This window comes from Ursus maritimus, unplaced genomic scaffold (genome assembly GCF_017311325.1).
Source record: "Ursus maritimus isolate PB19 unplaced genomic scaffold, ASM1731132v1 scaffold_6, whole genome shotgun sequence".
NCBI lineage: Eukaryota > Metazoa > Chordata > Mammalia > Carnivora > Ursidae > Ursus > Ursus maritimus.
Window position 1 is genome coordinate 19,448,793 of NW_024426774.1, and position 16,530 is coordinate 19,465,322.

The window sequence follows — 16,530 nt, forward strand, 5'->3', positions numbered from 1 at the left end:
GGAAGCTCGTCCCGCAGGAAGGGAGCTCAGGCTGACTCCCTCGGCCCCCGGCTGCACCCCGCTCCTGCCCTGTCCCCGAGCTGCTCTGCAGCCCCGCCTGGCGCGCTCCCTACTTCCTCTCTGCCTTCTTCCAAAGGGCCAACCCCATCAGGGGGGCCTCAGAGGCAACACCTCATAGGCCAAGGGGCCTCGGCGGCAGGGCCTCGCCCGGGCCGTCCATGCGCAGGTGAACAAGTCACCACCCGTTGCCCCCGGTGGCCATTGGGCTTCGTGGAAGGGGAGCCCCAGGGCCTGCTTTCTGAGGGATCAGGAAGATGGGGGCCCTGCCCAGGAGGCCTGGGATTCTGAGCAGCTGTGGGTGGGGAAGTTTTCCAGAAAGTTTGGACCCCAGAGCCGGACCCAGTTCTTCCTGTTCAGGGATGGATGGCTGGTGTGCAAGGGTGCCAGCCGCAGGTGGGGAGGGAGGCAGAGACTAAGTGACAGGTCTTGGGACCAGGCCACGGTGGAGTGGGCGTGCCCCACAAGCTGGGACCTGAAGGAAAAGCCGACTGGGTACAGGTGATCGTGGGGCCTGCGGGTGTAGACATGCCCCCCCCCTCCACTCTCCCGCCCCAGGTCATGTGCTGAGTCTACGGATTCACTCTCCTGAGGGGGAAAGCCACAGCACCTGTGGCCTGAAGCTGCGGGCCAGAGGGCCCCACCGTGTGCGTGCGCTGGTGCACTGACAACTCGCCTCGCCAGGGAGGGTCGTCTGCCCAGCCATCCCCCCCGCAGGCCTTCAGACTCTGGGAGGCGCGGCAGTGGCTGGAGGCCAACACCCCAACAGGTTTCTCTGGTTGAGGACTCTGCAGGGGCCGAGGGGGATTCAGGCTCTAACTATGAATTTTAATGAACTGTTACCCCTGTGCCTGGGCCCCAGGGGCTGTAAACGTTTAAACTCACAGGACACACCCTTCCTAGTGTCCTCTCCCGCTCAGGGGCCTGAAGACCAACACTTCCACGTGACCAGAACCACTCTCAGCAGTGGCCATTTCCCTTCCCCTGTGCCTTGTCCCATTTGTGCCCACTGTCCCCAGTCCAATAGGCTTCAGAGGGCAGTGCAGGCCCTCCAATCCCATCTGCACCCCCTAGTTATGAACTCAGACCAACCTTAACCTCTAAGGCCCTGGAGACCTGAGGAGGGGGCCTGGTGCTCAGCACACAGTCAGAGCTCCTAAGTATCTTCTTGATGGAATGATGGTCCCACTCCAAGCTACTTGTCCCCACCCCCATTTTTTTTTTTTTTAAAGTAAACTCTACACCCAACATGGGACTTAAACTCATGATCCCGAGATCAAGAGTTACCTGCTCTACTGACCGAGCCAGCCGGGCGCCCCTACTTGTCCCTTCTTAATGTCTGCCTCTGGTAGTGCCAGGCTCCCTTCCCTTCAGAAATACCAACATGGCCATCTGGCGCCTGCCTTTCAGAGCACCCTCCCACCACCCGCAAGTCCAGTGCGCCTCACGGTGTCCCTTAGGAATGATGCATTTTCCAAATGAAAGCACTCACTGCCCATCCAAACTTTCACACAACTGCGAAACTAGTATTGCTTTCTGGAACTTGTAAACTGAGTTGATGCCCACTTCTTTTACACCTTGGCCCTCCCTTAACTGTGTCCCTTGGAGCAGGAGGCAGAGGGCTGATGGCTCCAGCACGCCCCACCTGCTCGCAAGCACGCCTTGGAGAAGACACCGAGCCCATCACCCACAGACCTGGTTTTCCACGCAGGGTTAAGAGTGCAGACGTGTCGGAACCCGTGGGATCTGCTCTTCAGAACTGGGAAGGCCTGTGACCTTATCTTGGGCCCTGCAGTCATCATTTCCTCTTAGAATTATGCTGGGGGGGGGGGGGGTCAGAGCCTCAGGTAGGCTGAGAGCAACCCAGCTGAGGCCCAGACATGGGGTCTGGAGTGGCATATGGTATTTGCATTCTGGGGAAAGCATTTTGGTGTAAAAGTTCCAGCTGTGGGGGTCGGGTGACTGTTACCCCACGTCTCCCCATCTCCCTCTGGAGCCAGGCAGGCCCTTAGCTTCCCCCATTGCTAAGACTCTAGACCGTGCAAGACCCACTCAGCCCCTGGACATCTGGGATATCGGTCTTCTGTATATTCGTGACCTGTCTTGTGATGCCGCCCCCTCTTACGCGGCTGGGGGGTCTGTGTTTACTGATTGTTGGAGACCAAAAGAAAAAAGCGTAGGACCCTTGTCTCGGCACATGTTCCCCAGGGCACCTAACCAAGAAAAATGATTGCTGAGGCCCCCCTCTTTTTCTTCCTTTAGAACAGACCACAGATTCCGGCCTTTCTCCACCTGATTGGCCACGGCTCCTGAGACTTTTCTCCTACTCGTCAGTGTGCCCAGTGGTCCTCACAACGTGGTCTTTGGACCAGGAGGGCCGCTACCACCCAGGAGCCTGTGAGAACTGCTACTGAATCAGAAACTGGGGGTGGGACCTGGCTCTCCATATACTAACGAGCCTTCCAGGGGATTCGGATTCTGAGTTTGAGGACCACTGGAATAGCGTCTTACCTGAGGGCCAGGCGGGAAGCCTCACTTAGTTCCCTGACCCACACACGGAGAGCCTGTTCAGGCGTACGTTCGGGCTTGCAGCCTTAGGGGTGTCTTCCCAGGGAAGATGGGCTACCTACCTCCCACATTCCCAGTTTCTAACAGGCATCTAGCCCCTGGCTCAGGAGAGGCCAGGGGAGGCTAGATTTGGAATCCACTGAATGGTTCTTCGTAAGCCCTTTTCTTCCAGAAGGTGCAGCAGGAATTCAGATGGCTCCAGGCATTGCCATAGCAACTGTACCTTTCTGAAGCTGTCACGGACTACGGGAGCAGGGAGTAAGCAATGCAAAAGAGGGGGAGTCTGCCAGTGGATAAGGCACGAGCAGCAGATGAGGGGGCTGCCCGTACACGGAAGCTGGGCGCGGCTGGCAGTTCTGGGCCTGAGCTTGGCGGAACCACCACCACCTCCTGGAGACCTAGGACACGCTCAGGACCTCTCCAGGGCTCTTCACAGCTACAAAACACCAGCCCAGGGGGCCGGTGGTGCTGACAGTATGTCACTTCTCTTAAAAGATCCTCTGCTCAGGTTCAATTGGACTCCTGGATGGTCGCAGAGCAATTAAGAAGGAAGTGCCCCCCCCAGGGTGACACCTGTGTTCTAGGTCAGAGTTGAGCAAAGGGACCAGCTCCGAACTGATACAGATCTGCATTCTACAGCAGATGCCAAGAAGTCAGGAGGCACCTCGGGGCCTTAGGTAATGGGGGTATTCTCGCTGTAAAAGAACGCAGCTGTCAACAAGAATTTATATAAAACCCCACGCCCTGTGCACTGTCGTGCTGGCATCTGAGCTCATCCCCCTGGCTCTCCTTGGTCCCCCTTCTCATCTCCCAGGGGCAGGGTAGAGGCTGGAGTGCAGAGCCTGTCGGGGTTGAGAAATTGAGGCTCCTCCTTGGCTCGAGCACCTGCTGAGTGGTAGTCGGGGGCCTTGTGGAGTCGGGCAGCCTCCCTTGTGGAGGGGCACGCCCGGGGCCCGGAGGACACTGCACGCGCCACGTGCACCGTAGCCGGCCTGAGCACCTGGCTGGTTCGGAGCCACTGGTGCTTTTAATCAGACTGTTCCTTGGCTCTTTCTGCTCTGGAAGAAGCAAGCGGTTCATATGAGGAACTGGGAGGTGGGATTCGGCCCTGTCTTCAGGGGCAGGGTACAAAGTGATGGAGGTCAGGACTGTGGGAGAAGCATACAGTCACCCCACAGGGTCACCCCTGGGACCCTCTTGCAGTCCCCCCACACCTAATCTCACCATTGGTTGGCACGGAGTGTCTCCCAGAACTTTCCATATGGTCACTTTCATTCTTGCCCCATCTGGCCCTCCAGGCAAGGCTGCATCCCCGTTTCCTCAGTGTGTGGGAGAACCTTTTCGCCAGTGCTTTTATTTTACCAGAGCCCCTGCTGGCCCTCCAGGGCCTCGGCTCGCTGGAGGTCACAGTTGAGGCGAGGCAGAGCTCCGGAGCTTCTCCTCAGGCTCACATTTCCTTTTTGCTGTCACACAGCTGGAGGGATCCAGGTGGCACCTGCCCCTCACACCCCGTATTCCTGACATGGAGGCGCTGGGCCTAGCAGGGCACAGCACTGCCTCACACAAGCCTTCACCTCCTTCGGGGGTGGGAGTAACGGAGCGAGCGGGGACTGTGAGAGGGAAGGATGCAGTCACCCCCGCCCCTGTGTTGCCCTGGCTGCGCCCTCACGAGCTTTCCATGTGACTCTCTCCGTGTGTGGCTACGGGCTGAGCCCACTGGCTCCGCACCGGCCTCCCCCCGCAGCGGGCAGGGGTCTGTCTGCAGAGGCGTGTGTGGTGGGGGGGGGGGGTGAGAGAGCCAGCTGTGGGGCCTCTCACTTCATTCCAGTCACTGCCCTTTATAAATATTTATAGCAGTTCTCCTACTAAAAATAACATCCTGGAGCCCAGGGAGCAGAAAAAAAATAAATGAAAATCACCGGGAATTGGGATTGATTATCATGAGTGCCAGAGCAGAATGGAACCCCGAGCAGGGGAGAGGCGGCGCGAGCACAGCGCCTGGGGGTCAGTGCTCCCTCTGGCGGTCATGGATCAGTGCTCCCTGCCCGGCCGGCCACCGGCTTTGCTGCAGAGAATCCTCGGCTGCGGGAGAAGGAACCGTCCAGGGCTGCAGGGCAGAGCTCTGCGCTCTCCCTTCCCGCCTAGGCTGCAGAGCCCCGGCATCAAACGGGGCGGGCGGAAGCCTCACCAGTGCGAGAGAAAGGAAGGAGGCTATTTTTAGCACTGTGGCCAGGGTGTGAATGTCTGTAAAACTGAGCAAGGCCTGAAGCTGTCTTTGCACGATACAGGGAAGAAAATTTGTCGGTTTTTAAAGGTCAAAGGTAGGAAGGCAACTTGGGCCCCCACCCTGGGGAGCACCCCATGTGCCGGCAAGAACTCCATCAGATCACACACACAGGAGATTCGTGCTGTTTCTTTTCTCTTTTCAACCTCCCGGTAAATTCCTGTTGCAGAGATGAGACCGTGGCCCGAGGGGAGTGAAGAAGATGCTAGTTCATGCAGGACTGTGCAAGGGGCAGCGGCCCCGGGCAGCCCCTCCCACTTCCCACCGGCTGGGGCTCCCCTCTCCCTGCCAGGTAGTGACGTCTGGCAGCCTGCAAGCCTGGTCCAGGTGTGCAGCGGAAAGATGGACAGGAATGCGCCTCTGGGGGAGGGCCTCGCCTTCCTCATGTCAACACCAGCTTGCTGCATGTCCCCTGTGCAGGACAGACGCACTGTTACTCACGGGCACTACGGAGGGCCTGCGAGTCAATGCTAACAGCTGCTGGGGACAAGACGATGTCCTGGGAAGGGGCTGTTGGGATCCTTACCTTTCAACTTGGGAGACACAAAGAACTGATAACACTCATGCCCCCTTTTAGGGAAAGGGGTGTTCTCTTTTCTGGGGTACCTGGGAGTTTTGCAGTCATTGCTGAGGTCACAGGGTCAGGAAATGTTTCCAGAAAGAAAGAACTGGGTTCACAGTGCAAGGTTTGGAATGTGGTGCTTTTTTGGAAAGAAGGATTGTGACTGAGGAGGGCACCGAGGTTGGAGAGGTGCCTATAAATACTGGGTGGAAGGCAAGACAGCCTTAGCCTCAGGCCGGAGGAGGGCAGAACATAAGGGTCTGTGAAACGGAGCCACCTGAGTGTTTATGCTTTTCATTTGACTCAATTACTAGCGAGTTTCTCGTTAACTCCCGACAGGGCCACAAGACAGCATCAGGGGACGCCACTCTGAGTCTACTTCTGGCATCAAGCTCCCAGGCTGTGGGCCTTCGTTTCCTCATCTGCATGAAGAGGGTGGGCCGCATGGTTCCGACGTGCCTTTCCTTATCCCCCAGTTCCTCTGTGCCCCAGGGAGAGGGGCTCTGGCAGGCTCCCGAGGGGCAAGTCAGCTCCTGACTCCCTCCTTGGCTGGGGCAGGTGAGGCCTGCTGTTGGGAAGGGCCTCGCCTGAATGTGCCGTGAGATTGGGTAGAGCCCTGCCCAAGCCCTGGAGGCCCTGGAGGCCCTGAGCTTTTCAGGGCAGTGGGACAATTTCTGCAGCTTGCGCGCTTCCCCTCGTAGCTCGCACAATCCCTGAGTCGGTGAGGGCTCAGAGACAGCAGCACCCCCCCCCCCAGAACCCCTCCAGGCCCTGGTGCCCATGGGGGCAGGGCGATCAGGGAAAGGCTGGGAGGCTGCTCCAGGAGGGGACTCCTCGGAAGGGCCGGGGGGGATCGTGGGGCTGCAGCCCTGGCTCTTCTGCCTGGAAGATCTATAACTGAGGAAGACAGCTTGACACGAGTGCGGGAGGGGAAGGAACATCCACAAAGAGACATCTCATGGCCAAAGACATCTATCCTTGAAAGAACTCTTCTCCTGAACAGATTTGGTTGTCCAATTATTTTCATCCCTTCGTTCTAGTGAGCAAGCCCCAAAGCCGCAATATCTCAGAACTGGGGGAAGAGAAGAGTTAAGGTCCTTCATGGAAAGATGTGAAAGACTAATTCCTAAAGCAATGAGCACTGTCCTCGGGGGACATCTGTGCTTTCGTTAATTGTTTTAGGACGTGAGAGGGTGCAGGTTGGCAGACACCACGGAAGGGGCTTGGGCGGCGTTACGGAGCGAGGGTGATCCTGCATGATGGAAATTCAGTCTATGGTCAGGTACGGCGGCAGGTCACAGCTCTGGGTGTTGGAACCCCGGGGGCACTGGCACCGGTTTGGACCCCTGGAGAGAAATGACAATGGCCGTGGGCCATCAGGAGCAAGGTGGCAGAGGTGGCCAGAAGGCCTCTGCTGCCTGCTGCCAGAGCCTGTTTCAGCCAGCAGCTCTTGGTCTGCCAGCGACATCCAGACACAGGCGCCACCAAGCCACGCCCAAGGCCCAGGCCTCGCCCAGTGCAGTGCAAGATGGGTCAGAGCCCGGAAAAGGGACCAAGAGGGTACGATGGCGGGGCTGCGGCAAAGGGCAAAGGTGCAGCTGGGCTCTTTAAAGGAAAACCTTAACTTGAATCTCCACCCTTTGGGATGGCTCTGGCTTAGAAAGTGTGACCAGGGCAAGGGAGGAGGGGGACGAAGGCTTAGCTACAAAGGGAAAGGGGCCATAGGGAGGGCAGAGAACACAGTACTCACCTGCGCTTCCTCTCTGTCCCGGCTCCTCTGCTAACCTGTACAGCACAGACACAAACAACACACGGAGGTCACACACGGGGTCTCCTCACCAGCCCGCGTCTTCTCCCAGGCGGCTGACCACCTGGCCCATGGACCCACGGGCTTCTGGACTCACCTCTCCCCTTTCTGCCCCATAAGTGACTTTTCCCAACCAGGTATGAAAAGGACTGGGAGAGTCACGCTACCTACAGCCAGCAACTGCCACGAACATAAAACAGCCGTGGAGACAGGCATCTCCTGGGAGAAGGAGAACAGTACTAACATGGAAACGAAGCCACCCTGAATCTGGGGAGCAGTTACATCTGGGGGCACGGCCCGTCCCTTGGTTCTGAAAGGGACCAAGGTGAGAAAGAATTAACTTCTGAAACAGGCAGTATTTGCTGCCTGCAGGCATATCTGCTGGGGAGTACTAAATCCCTCCCGCTCACCCTGAAATCCTGAACACTGCCTGCACCCTCAAAAGCCTGAGAATTCGCACAGGGCCACTGCTGTCAGCCCACCAGACGTGCACCAGGGTTCTCGGAGCACGCAAGCTGGATTTACAGCTCCCAGCAACGGGGGTGGCAGGTTCTGGAGAGGCAATTCTGAAGGACAAAGGAGCGTAAGAAGAGGCTCTGGAGGGGCAGCGATGAGTTTCGGGCTCTGAAGTAATATGTTAGTCTGTTTCACCTACGGAGTCTCGGTTACAAGCACTCAGCACTCCGGGTGAGCAGTGAGGGGCTGCAAAGTCAGAAGGGCACCCCAGTGGAGCAGAAGCATTCCCCAGGATGCAGCCAGACAGAAATGTAGGGGCAGGCGGGTGGGGGGGGGGAGGCGGAGGTAGGGGTGGATGTGGTCAGGAAGTCCAGCTTGGTCATGAATTCTTCGAAAGTGCCCATTTGGTTCTTATGGTTTCTGCACTGAGCGGACTATGTCTGTTTGACAGGGTGCTGACCAAGTTGTGTTTATGTGAGGTCAGCATGATTTCAACCCCAAAGAAGCAAACCTCGTCTCTCTCTGGTTGGTAGTTACTGCTCTCTAATGCCTTGGCGACACCAGTTACCGCCATGTTGGTCTACAGTAAAATCTCATGCCCAGACCACGGCAGACGATCAGAAGGTCCATCCGTAAAAGCACTTGGGTTACCCCTACCCACATACCCACTACCGTGCAGCTACAGAAACATATCCTGGGACCTGCACAATGCGAGAGTCAAAAATTTGTTTAAAACCCTACCCACGTCTTGCCCCGACTCAACACTATTTCCCTCAGGATGGCACCTAAAGCCATAGAAACAGAAACTCAGGTGCTCTCACAAGGTCTCACAGGGACAGACAGAAACGCTGGTGTGTGCACTGGAAGAGAGATGGGGAGACACTGAGAGGGGGAGGCGCAGAAAGGAGAGACGCTGGCAGGGAACACGGGTGCAGACAGGCCCCTGAGACCGGGAGGCACCAGGCAAGGGAAGCCATGCCCGTCCACATGTGAGACGCATCCCACACCCAGACCTGCACCAGGACCAGGGCTGCAGTCCACAGTCAGGGCAAGGCCCACATAGTCAGGGCCACTCTCTGTGTGCTGCAAGGAATGCAGGGAGGCTGAGGAGACGCCATGAAAAAGCTACAGGGAAGGAAGGGTCAATGGGAAGAGAGGCCAAAGCGGCAGCTGTTACGTCTTCAGCCAAGAACATTCCACATGAACGCCGAGATCTGGTTGGGTTGTGTGTGTGCACACACGTGTGACTGGAGCACGTGTTTATGGAGCATAAACTTATCTCCGTGCATCTCCTCCCCTCTTTGCCTCTTGCACGACAACCCTCCTGCCTTCTTCCTGGTCCGCTCTCAGCCCAGAAAGTCGGTCATCTCTACCATGCCCTGTAGCACCGCTAGATGTCTCCAACATGGCTGACCTCTACTTCTGACATTTTGGTGGCCATGTCAAGTATGTCATTCTCCTCAATTCCTCACAGTTACCGTCCACGGCCTCGCAGGCCTCGCCAGACACGCTAGACAACCGTGGCACCTGGAAGAAAGCTCCGGCACTGGTGTTGGCTGCCTGGGCCGATCCCGGCTCTGCCAGCTCCCACCTGTGCCGGTCACCTCACTACTCTGAGCCGTGTCTCGAATCCTTCCTCGTGGGCGGTGAAATCAGACTGAAAGGGTGTGCTCAGTGCAGAGCACCCGGCAGGGGTGGGGAGAGCGGACGCATCTTCCACAGCCCAGCCTCCACCGGCCGCTCCTGCTCCCTCCCTGACAAAGCACTCTCTAGCACCTCGCCTGGCTTCTTTCCTTGTATTTGTTCATTTACTGACACCCCGCTTTGTACCAGGCACTGTCCTGGGCACTGGGGATACATCCTGAACAAGAGAGACCAAAATCTCCACCTCGTGGAGCTTACATTTTGAAAGAATCCAGAAATAGACACATTAATATAGGCCAGAAATAACAGCTAACTCGCAAATGTTATGTGTTCGGCGTAACGCAGACACATGAAGATGAAGAGTGTGGAGTGTGGAGTCAGACAGACCCAGTTCAAAGAGCCCATTTTCTCACTGGTAAAATCGGGACACCATTATGTGCCTCCGAGGTTGTTAAGCATTAATTAGATAATACGTGCACATGATTTAGCGCAGCTCTTTGTACGTAACAAGTTATTAAGCAGGTTTTATATACGATAAAACTAGGAAGACATAACTCTCCTCTGCTGATACCTTTCTTTATTGCTTTTAATTCTTCCGTTGAGGTCACGAAACCATTTGGCTATTCTGCCCGCAATAATCTCTTCCTTTTCAGAACCCCTTCTTGTATTTGTAATCACACACTCAAAGTTTGATGATTAACTTTTCCTGCCACTTCATTTTATCTCTTATTTATTTTGCATATCTCTGTCTTGCCTCCCTAACTATATTATAAACTCCTGGAGGCAAAGGGTCACGTGGTGCGCTTTCCTGGGATCTACTTCCTACGTCCGAACCATCTATCTATCACAGTATTAGGAAACGAGGCTTTTGTTGATCGCCTGACGCCACCACCTCCTTGACGGTCAGCTGGGAAAAGCGGGCCGAAGGTACTGTGAGGGTCTGAAAGCTTTGGGGAGCTGGGCAGCAGGAAGAAAAGCAGAAACGGAAGAGGGGGAGGGTTCCTTCAGGGGCTATGTAGCTCTGCCTCCCACTCAAACTAGGGGTCCTGCGAGCTGCCTTTACCTCTGTCTTTCCCATTCTGCTGCTTCTCTTCTTCTTCCTCTGCACCTTCCTCTGCTGTGAAAACAAGTCCAAGGCGGCCAGTGACCCTTCAGCACAGCACCAGCACAGGAAAAGGGTGAAGGGAATGACCTGGCAGGCTTGGGATGAAGCCCTAGCTGCAGGCCCCCAAGGGTGCTGACACTCAGCTAGTCTGCCCCGTGCGTGGAGCACATGCTAGCACTCTTTACCCACGAGCTCTGAGCCCCTGGGGGCAGCGCAGTCTGAGGTCACCTGTCCTGCTGCGGGCTCTGTGGCTGGCTTCCCTGGTGACTGGGGTGGGGGTCGCTGCCTTTTCTCGATGCCTGCTTTCCCTAAGGTGACACATCTTCTAGGGATACACCTAATATCTTGCATTCGGGTTCAAGTACATAGTGGGGAATATCCAGAATAACACGAGCTTCTGTTAAGAGAAAACAACCCAAACTAGAAGTTTTAGCTGACGACAAACTTAAAATGACCGAACAGCAAAGTGGCTGTGTGGAAAAAGCTAACGCCCTCTCAGGTTGCTTTCCCAGGGCCCTCACGCAGGGAGGCCACGGTTCACTTGCTCTGCAGGGCACAGGAGCCCGTGACAAGGGTAAGTGTGCTCAGCTCTGAGAACTCACTTTGAATGGGGGCCTTGAAGCTCTTGGCCACATCCTAGTGTGGTGGGCAAGCAAAATGGTGAAGGGAAAACCACGTCACGTTAAGACTGGCTGAAGGAACAGCGAACAGTCGTCTTCAAGAGGAGAAGCCTTGGGGACAGCCATGGTACCTGCCATCAAATACTTGAAAGCTAAATTAATAGGAATGGGAGCACCTGAACTTACTCTGTGTAGCTTCAGAGGATGGGATGAGGATAAACTGCTTACTGAAAGGCAAATTTGGGCTCCCTGATTAGGAAGAATTTCACCGTGATGAGAGCTGGTCATGAATGAGCTCACTGGAAATATTCAAACAGAGGACTTTTATATTGGATAGCAAGCTGGATTCAATGACTTCTAGGATCTTTTCCAACCCGAAGATTCTATTATTTGTGAAAATATTTTTAAAAAGACGAGGAGGAGAGGCTCTGGCTAGAAATAGCATGTGCACATGGTATGGGAAATATTTAAAGACAATCTGAGTATCTCACCTCATCCTAACACACCCCCCAACAGAGATAGTAAACATGCGTGGGTGTGGGCGAGCCTCTTCCATTCACCGGGAAACTGGCAGCCTCACATGTAAAGGGCTCTAGTTCTGCACTTTGTAAGGATGTGGTATCACGTGAGGACTTAGTGCACACCTACCCGTGGACTTCAGGGCTTGAGAGAGCAAAGCATCAGTGAGAGGGGCCCTCGTGGGGCCGCGAATCTGACCTCCGGTCCTGCGTGGGCAGGACACTGTGGCAGGGAGAGCAATGGCTTTGTGTTCTCCGCACCTGAGTTCCAGGACTGGCCTCTGCCCCTTCAAGACGCACAGCTTCAGGCAATCGCTTTCCTGATAATCACTCACTGCCTTTCTAAAGGGGACTTGACAACGTGCTCTCTAAGGTACCGTCCAAATACATCACAGAATTGTGTTAAAACCATCCTTTCCTGCCATGAGACATTGCCTGTAACCTTTTACGTTTTGTGAAGATACTTGATCACTGGCTGCTGTGTGTTTAACGGTGTCCAGCTACCTCTCCTCCTAGTGTGACGAGCTCATGAGCCACTGATCTTGCCCAAATCCTAGTAAGTGGTCGAGGGGCACAGTGTGATTAATTTCGTGGCCTGAAATTCCTTCTAAAAGTGGGATTTCTGGCATCTGTGGGAAACTGTATTAGGGAAGGGACTTTCTAATCACCTGTGAAGTCATCTCAAAGGCAGTCCCCTCTTCTGTTTATGTGTGTTTATGGAGAGGGCAGTGCTTCTAACAAGGATTGAGAACTGGTACCAGAATGGAGGCAGTGTCACCTGCACACTCCCTGCAAAGGAGAACCGGCATCTTATCTTAACGGCCTTGGAAAAACCAAGCTAGGCCACGCACTCACTCTCTTCTAAGTGGACATCAGCAGATCTGAGAGGGAACCTTGGGCCAGCCATAGAGATAGGCTTTCTCCTTGGAAGGTCTGAGGACATACCCAAGGCTTCCCTGCCCTCAGAGTGGGGACTGACGATTTCAGCGGATGTGTCTGAACAGCTCATGGAAAACCCGCTTTACATTTTTATTTAATAACCAATATAAGCTACTCCAAGCTTATATTAGCTTGTTAAGCTACTCCAAAAGCACTATATTAGCTGAAAAGAAACAACAGAGGGCCATACGTATCACTTAGGAAGGGAACCCATCTGTCTAATATGGAACATGGGAATCTGACCACTGTAAACACGTTAGTAAATATCCGGCAGTTACAAAACTAAGGGAGTCAGGGGCATTCTTGAAAATACGACGATGTGGGAATGGCCTTTTATTATTTCTCTCTTTCCTGGGTTTTATATAAGGGGAACAATAAGGTAAGGGTCTCCGGGAAGTCGGCGGTAGAGCGAAGTGCGGGAGAGACGGAGGAAGGAGCCACACGTACTACTGAACAGAGGGGTGAAGAGCGACAGACGCAGGTCACGAACTTCAGGTGAGAGCAGAGCCTAGTGATGGACAAAAGGAGAGAATAGGGTTTCAAGACCAAATCCAACGGGAGAGAGCAGAGAGGCGGCTGGGAGAAAGTCCAGAAGCTTAAGGGCGATTCGGTTCCAGTCATCCGGGGAAACGGCCGAGGGCGGTGGAGCAGCCCTGGGGGAAGAGGGCCGCAGCGCCGGGGCGGGGGCTGAGTGCGCGCGCCTGGGGACCCCGCGCTGCGCGGCCTCTCCGGGGGCAGCCTTCAGAGAAACGGACCGCGCAAGCGCCTGCGTGAACACGTGGGGCCAGAGGCGGCGGCGCGGAGGCCGTCCAGGGCGGTCCTAGCAGGCGGAGAGAGCGAGCGGGGGCTGAAGCGGCGGGAGCGAGTGCGGAGGGCGCGGGGACGCGGGGGGCGGGAGCTCTGGGCTTCACCTGAGTGCAGCTCCTTCACCAGGGAGCACATGGTGTTGGTGATGGAGTCAGCGGCCACCAGCAGGTCATTGCGGAGGTTTCTCCTCGTACCTGAGGACAGTCAGAGCAGACGCCGATGCCAGGGGGCGGGCGGGCGCAGCCTCGGGCTGCTGGGCCCTGCACACCGCGCCCGGCGGCGACGGGCACCGCCGCCCGCTCCCGGGCACATCGGGGCCACGACGCTCCCAGGTTCTCGTTCTCCTCCCTCTTCTTCTCCACCCGGAGGGTGGGCCCCTGTCAGCGGCCCGCTTCTTAGCCACACTCAGGAGAGCTGGATTCCAGAACGCACACCGCTCCCGGCTGGCCTGAGGCGGGACTTCACTCTCCAGCAGCCGCGGGCCAGGTCTCCGTCTCCACCCGCCCGAGAGGTCCTCAGCCGGGCGCCCTGCCCGCCGCTGCAGCACCGCGGGCGGCTGGCGCCTCAGACCCGTGCGGCAATCCTGGGCCCAGGGTGCCGCCAGCAAGCTCCTATTTACAGTTCCACTCTTCCTCCTCTTACTTGCTCTAAAGACTTCGCGGGCAAAGCACAACTTCAGGAATTGTTCCATCCGATTCCTCCGGAGGAGGAGGCAAAGCCCAAAGGACAAGTCACGTCCCAAAACTCGGGAAAGAGAGCACAGACGCCCCGGAGGCCTGGTCTTCACAAACACACAAAGCCTGTAGACCTCCCGTTGGGAGACCAGCCCATCCTGTGCGAAGGGACCAGCACTTGACTTACTTAGACTGCGTATGAAAACCTGATCATTTAAAGCTAAGCGCACAAGAGAAACTGGAAAAATCTCCGTAGGCCCCTTGTTCGTGTTGCCAAACCCCTCTAGCTGTCCGCATGCCCTTCTCCCAAATCTCACCTTGTGCAAAGGCCTCCTGCACGTCCCCCCCGACTCCGCTCAGCGGGTCCTGCGGGCAGTGGGTGGGGGTGGCGCCGGCCGACGTGGAGCGGACAGGCATGGGCATGGGGCGGCCGCCTCCGTGAGTGGGCGATGTATGTGGTGACCCTGTGGCCTGAGCCTGGGAGAATCAAAGAGACAGAACATGTTATCTCAGGGATCTTAGCTCTTTGAGGAAGCGGAGAGTCCTTGCCCTCAGCGAATCTGAGCCAGCCGACACCGCTGCACCTTGGTGAGGCAGTGCTCCGCGGGATCACATTTGAAAGGAAGGAGTCAGGCTGCCTCCGGGACTGCAGAGAGGAAGAAAAGGAAGAAAGGAAAGGAAGAGGGCGGAGGGAGGAGAGAAAGTACCATTAGACTGGACTAAGAGGGGGAGGGGGGACTTGCAGGAGACAGACTGAGCAGAGTAGCGGGGTCCAGGATCTGAGCGGGGCTGGGGCCACACGGTTGGGAAATGATACACAAACAGCTTTCATTTTTGTTTGCAAATGTATTTATGTACATTCCCGCATTTGACCCTCACAACAACTTGTGACTAGAAAGGGCACGCGTTTTTGTACCCATTTTATGGAAGAAAAACACGATGAAAAGAGCTTTGTGTTGGGCACTGTAGCTCACGGAGATGTGGGAATAACCCCGGGGACCCCGCGGGCGATGACGCGTACTCCGCATGTCTGCAGCCCCTGACCGCATGAACCACGTGCCCGAGCGTGTGTCAGGAACTCGGCGGCAGGCTGCTTCCCGGGCCCGGGTCCCTGCACTTGTCAAACATGCAGTGAGGCCTTTTGGGGCATTTCACGGAGACTAGGTGAGAATGGCATGTTTAGTGGAAACTGAACCTTCCTTGTGAAGGCTCTGGTACAGTTTTGGAGAAAGCGTGGAGTAATGGGTAACATTTAAAGATTCTGGTTAAAAGGGAGCTCACTGAGATTTGGGCCCTGCTGCTGTTCAGAGCAAGGGAAACTGCGTGTCATACAGTGGGTTTTCTGTGGAAGCAAAACTGGGAAAACATAAGCCGAAGTGTGCAAATGACTTTAAACGAAGAGATTTATCTTTTGGGGTTCTAGCTCAGAAACTCCCCACACAACAGAATCTGCCCAAACATGCTGAGAGGCCATCCACACAAAGCCTTACCTCACTGTTCCAGCCAGTGTGGGTGGGCGCTGCACTAAACAGAAATGGTTTGTTCTCCGTGACTCTTCCCTTTGACTTGTGTGAGCACATGTATGTGTATGTTGAGAAATTTAAAATATACAGAAAGATGACAAGTACAATAAAGCACCCCCATGGATAACTGTTCATAGTTTGTCAAATTCAACCTAAAAACATTGCAGATAAGTCTGAAGACCCCTTGGACCACCAATCCTGTCCAGTCCCAGTCCCTCCTTTCACCCCTCCAGAGGCAACGATTAGTAAAGACTTTGGAGTGAAATTTTTTCTACCTATGTATACATATATAACTATGAATAATGTGTGATATTCATGCTTTTAAATTTTGCATGAATGGTATCTTATTGCGCATATAATTTTGCAATCTGCTTTTATCACTTAGCATAATTTCTGAGATCTTCCCATGATACAAATGATAAGAACTTAGACCCTTACCTCACATTATATACCAAAACTAACCAAAAGGGATCAGACTAAATATAAGAACCCATAAAAACTCTTAGAAGCAAAGATTAGGCAATAGCTTTTTAGATATGACACATAAAGCACAGGCTACAAAAGAAAATGATAAATTGGATTTCATCAAAATTGAAAACTTTTTTCAAAGGACACCTTTAAAAGGTGAAAAGACAACTCAAAGAATGGGAGCAAATTTTTGCAAAACACCTATTGGATCGGGGGCTTCTATCTAGAACACAGAAAGAACTCTTCACACTTAATAATAAAAGGACAAGTAACGTAATAAAAATGGGACAAAGGGCCTGAATAGACGTTTCTCTAAAGAAGACATACAAATGTCCAATAAGCACATGAAAAGATGCTTGACATCATGAACCATTAGGGAGATGCAAATCAAAACCACAATGAAACAGCGCTACACACCCATTAGGATTAGGCTACAATAAAAAAGACAGATAATAACGAGTGTTGACAAGGATGTGGAGCAACTGGAATGCTTGCATG

The 16,530-nt window shown here is 54.6% G+C and overlaps 1 protein-coding gene across 12 annotated transcripts in view; it reads right to left on the minus strand.

The window, feature by feature from the left end:
• Window positions 1–5,022: 5,022 nt before the first annotated feature.
• Window positions 5,023–16,530, minus strand: part of DTNB (dystrobrevin beta) — a 231,551-nt gene continuing 220,043 nt past the window's right edge. For 4 of the 12 annotated variants that reach the window (XM_040622973.1, XM_040622972.1, XM_040622967.1 and 1 more), the window contains 5 exons: window positions 14,359–14,518; window positions 13,472–13,561; window positions 10,442–10,495; window positions 7,222–7,256; window positions 5,023–5,321 (listed from right to left, as the gene is read on the minus strand). In XM_040622973.1, the coding sequence (XP_040478907.1) occupies window positions 7,252–7,256; window positions 10,442–10,495; window positions 13,472–13,561; window positions 14,359–14,518 (309 nt within the window). In that variant the 3' untranslated portion in view covers window positions 5,023–5,321; window positions 7,222–7,251. Of the gene's footprint in view, window positions 5,322–6,427; window positions 6,818–7,221; window positions 7,257–10,441; window positions 10,496–11,085; window positions 13,069–13,471; window positions 13,562–14,358; window positions 14,519–16,530 lie in introns of those variants that run through there. The other 8 variants (XR_005832775.1, XR_005832774.1, XR_005832776.1 and 5 more) reach the window with 8 other exon arrangements.